The 4247-nt window shown below is 39.5% G+C and overlaps 1 protein-coding gene across 1 annotated transcript; it reads right to left on the bottom strand.

Moving 5' to 3' along the window:
- Nucleotides 1–965: 965 nt before the first annotated feature.
- Nucleotides 966–3519, bottom strand: LOC121295363 (brain-specific homeobox/POU domain protein 3-like). The gene is made up of 2 exons (XM_041219880.1): nt 3289–3519; nt 966–2733 (listed from the first exon to the last, which is right to left on the bottom strand). Exons 1-2 carry the CDS (start codon nt 3406–3408, stop codon nt 1828–1830), a joined length of 1026 nt encoding a protein of 341 aa, XP_041075814.1. The 5' UTR covers nt 3409–3519; the 3' UTR covers nt 966–1827.
- Nucleotides 3520–4247: the final 728 nt, after the last annotated feature.

Here is a 4247-nt window from a genome sequence, read left to right as displayed (position 1 = left end):
GTTTGTACCTTAAATACAATTAATTACACAGTAAAATCTACATTTGAAAATAAAAAGCATACAAAAGTGATACTGTGGACAGTTTTTAAATGCGATTTTCGTTTTCCAGGTTAATATTTTATATTAAACAGCATTTCGATGTTTTGCCCCAGGTACTTAATAATCCTCTTTGCAGGAAATGCTCTGCCTGCTGGGTTCTCCGAAATAGAGGTTTGTAGACAGCGGGTAGCTTAACAAATATGCTCAAAAATAATTGAATGCCCTATGAAACTGCTTTATATAAAGTTTATTAAAAAGAGTCCAAAAGTATTTTAAGCGGTATTTTGCAAGAAAGAAAGACACGAATTGGGAGTATAAATGTTTGCTTTTCTTTAAAAAGTACTTTTGAAGCATGTCTCAAAACGTTATAAAATAACAATAATAACAACACTGACAGCGACCCTTGAACCTCGTGCTATGAAAAATCGATTCCAGTGAAATCTAATATTGAACTGTCGTCGTGAAGTGACTCGACACTAACAGATACACAGCGCTTTAAAATGAACAAATACACAAACATAAAATAATCATAATTACAACCAAGGAATTTATTTTAAAAAAATAAATAAATAGTATGAGCGAGTGAGGTAAAACGTGCATGGTTTATTATAAATTATGCCGCTTACACAGACACATTGTAAAGCATACCTTTAGATAATCACAAACGACATTCTTTAGAATTAATAAAGCCAAAAGATAAATAAATAAATAAATAGAAAATAACTTAAAACAAAAAATATACATTTACCTGAAAAGTGCACAACGAACATCCCTAGAACTGGATATGGGATCGTGTTGAAATTAAAAAGATAATTTTTAAACATCTGTTTGGCTGTTTTAAATAATTAAATAATTTAAAATGTAAATAATAATAATAATAATAATAATAATAATAATAATAATAATAATAATAATGTACGCAAAAATTGTCCCAGTAACATCTAAATTAATTTTGGTCTTTTTTTTTGTGGATAGATACAAACAATTCACAATGCAATTGTTTTACAAAAAAAATGGTTTGATTGTCAAAGCATTATTACTGTGAAAAAGTGGTATAGACATTTAACAAGTTTACTTATCTATTGTGATCTAATTTCCCTTTTTAAGCTCGTGAAAAGAAAAAATCTCAACCATGAATGTGCTTAGAGCGATGAGGTAGAAAAAACAGAAGAATAACCCTTTTTGTTTGTTTGGTTTGTTTGTTTGTTTGTTTGTTTGTTTGTTGTTATTGCAATGCATTCCAATTGTTCCTTAAAACTAACGCAGATACGCTCTATTTGTAAACCATGCAATGATCAAGGCAAAGTTCTCAAGTCATAATGGAGGTATAAGTTAAACCGCTTTTGCAAATCATATAAATTAATAATGTAAGTAAGCATCAATATTATCGGCAAACACCAACCATCATTTAAAAAAGAAAACGCGTGGGTTCTTCACACGGAGGTGTATTCACAAATAAATATTTACATTAATACATATAAAAAGTTTTCAAAGAGAATACTCATTATTCTTATTCAAGTTTCTCTGAGATTCTGTACAATAGAATTGCCATGAAAGTCGATCCTTCTATCCTTGATGTGAACTGGTCACTTCCAACTCACCATCAGTACAGTACAGTACAAAACAGAATATGGGTTGATGGGACCCCCCCTTTTTTAAATCTTTTTTTTTTCAGTTTGTAACAAAAGGGCAATGTTGTTATTAAGTTCTGATCCCCGTACAAATAACACAAATGTAACTGACAAAGTAACAAAGGAAGATCCTAACTGTCTTTTTTTTCATATCTTCCTAGTGTGTTGCTGAAAACTTCATTCTTTTCTGCTTCTGTCTTTGATTGCAAAACCAGACTCGCACCACGTTTTTTTTCAGTTCTAGTTTCTCTGCTATGGCTGCTATCTTTTCCGAAGATGGTCTGGGCTGTACGGAAAAGTAGGCTTCCAAGGACCGCTTCTCGGGAGCCGCGATGGAGGTTCTTTTGCGCTTCTTGTCACCTCCGTTAAATATCTCGGGCTTGGTCATTTTCTCCCTCTGCGCCCGTTCTGCTTCTTCTAGCCAGGCTTCCAGGATGGGTTTGAGCGCCACCATGTTATTGTGGGAGAGTGTAAGGGACTCGAACCGGCAGATAGTGCTCTGGCTAAGACAACCGACGCCTGGGATTTTCAAGTTAGCCAGAGCCGACCCCACGTCCGCCTGGGTGACGCCGAGCTTGATTCTTCTCTGCTTGAATCTCTCGGCAAACGACTCCAGCTCCCGCGGGTCAGGTTCGGACTCCCCTGCGCTTCCCAGGGAGGCGTGAGAGCCGAGGTTGTGGGGGTGCATGTTCATTGTTTGAGTGTGATGGTGAGACATGTGGTTGATGGCAGACATGTGTGAGTGGGGGTGAGACGCTGTGGAGCCCACATCGGGTCCTGCCATGCAGGCCAGGGAGAGGCCAGGTGTGAGATGGTCCAGGAGATCGCCCTCCAGCCCCTGCGACGGCTGGTGGTGATGGTGGTGGTGGTGGCTCGTGAGGACAGAAGGGTGGGTCAGGTGGACGGACGAGGAGGTTGGGGTGCATGTCATGTTGGTCATGGTGTGATAGGTGGCATCCGGCTTGTATAGGTTATTTTTCTGGGAAGCTAAATCCACTGCGGCTAGCGCCTCGGCTCTCTGCAGCAAAGTCTCGTCGAAACCGGCAAAGATGTTCCCTTGTAGCTGTGTGTTTGGAGGGAAAAAAGTCAATGAGCACCTCAAGAAAATGCAATACACATCACATATACATCTCATGTACTTAGCATTCTTTTTGGTATTACTGGTGTACTTGTTTTTGTATTATTTATTTGGTTTGTACTGTTTCGTTTACCTCACAGTTTTATTGCAAGATATGCCCCGTTATAATTTCAAATTGTTTTGTTTTTGGTAACTATTAAAATAACTTTAACAAACGTAATTTTCGCTTGAATCAAAAAATAATAATATCGTTTTTTTAAAAAAAAAAAAAAAAAAAAAAAAAAGATTTAAACACACACACACACACACACATATACACACTGTGTATCTAATTAAAAGTGTAGTATTGGATTTACATGCATTGTAGTTATTTTGAGAATGGAGTTTTTAACACAGCAGTTGAATAGTTAGTTCCTGTTATATATTCTGAACTTATTGTAAAAGTACAGACAAATACATTTCAGATAAATAACTATTTTACATGGTAGATTTTTTTTTGTTTGTTTGTTTTGTTTTGTTTTTTACAGCGATTGAACTTACCGATGGAGTGGGTAGACATGCCCGCCTGAGAGCCTCAGAGCTGGAGTGGAGTGGCGTATATTTGGGTTCATGCAGGAGAGGGTGCATGCTGAAAGCTTGTTTGCTATTCATGGACATCATGACTGCGGAGATCTGCCGTCTGACTCTTAGTTCATGAGCAGGTGAGACGAGAGATGAAATAACACACGCTTCTGTATTTGCAGTTTGGTTAGGTAGCTGTCCAGACGGGAAGGTATGTATTATTGTCTGAATACTGAGGAATCTCGACAGCACTGTAATATAACACATACCCCTGTCCCCTCCCCCTGGCAATGAACCCCGCCCTTTCCCTCGTTTCATTGGAGCGCCAGGGGCGTGATCCACAGGGATTCCAGCGCCGTCCTATTCACCAGTGTCGCTTGAAGCTAATCGCAACAGCGCTCCGCCCTTCAGTTTGGCTGACGCTGGCCACTCCTGTGCCAGCCCCGCATCATTGGAGCGTCCTGTGTAGATTACATGGCACACCACTTACAGAATTGGCGAAGCTGGGGGGAGAAAGCCTCGCCCTCTTCAAACACGTTGTTGCAGGTATCTTCCTGGGATACTGTGTTTGTGGGTGCGAGATGTGGTGGGGGGCGGGGGGGTTGGTTAGGAGATGTCAGGTGGCGCACATGCTGTAAGTTGCTGTGGGTATATCCTGAGGGCTAGCTGTATGGATATCTAGTTCGTTTGTTGTCCAGTTTCCAAGAATAAAAGGCACGCGTTCTCCATCGACAACAGTTGGAAGGCGAGCAAACTGGAATTTCTTTCCTAGACTGCTTTGGTCTGTGCTGTACCGCAAAGACTAGGGACTAATCCGTAGAAACATATGGAGTACAGACACACATAAAGCCTCTGATCTGATAACATGTTAGATCAGATAACATTACTCATTTTTGTCTGTGTTTTTCTGTCTGGATTGTAAAATCTGTGATGTTTTT

This window comes from Polyodon spathula, chromosome 20, assembly GCF_017654505.1.
Source record: "Polyodon spathula isolate WHYD16114869_AA chromosome 20, ASM1765450v1, whole genome shotgun sequence".
In the NCBI taxonomy this organism is placed as follows: domain Eukaryota; kingdom Metazoa; phylum Chordata; class Actinopteri; order Acipenseriformes; family Polyodontidae; genus Polyodon; species Polyodon spathula.
This window is presented reverse-complemented; position numbering and strand designations above follow the sequence as displayed.

Coding starts and splice junctions, on each gene's coding strand:
- LOC121295363 (XM_041219880.1), bottom strand. CDS start 3,408: ATGATGTCCATGAATAGCAAACAAGCTTTCAGCATGCACCCTCTCCTG. Junction 2,734..3,288: donor CATGTCTACCCACTCCATCG/GTAAGTTCAATC, acceptor CCAAACACACAG/CTACAAGGGAACATCTTTGC.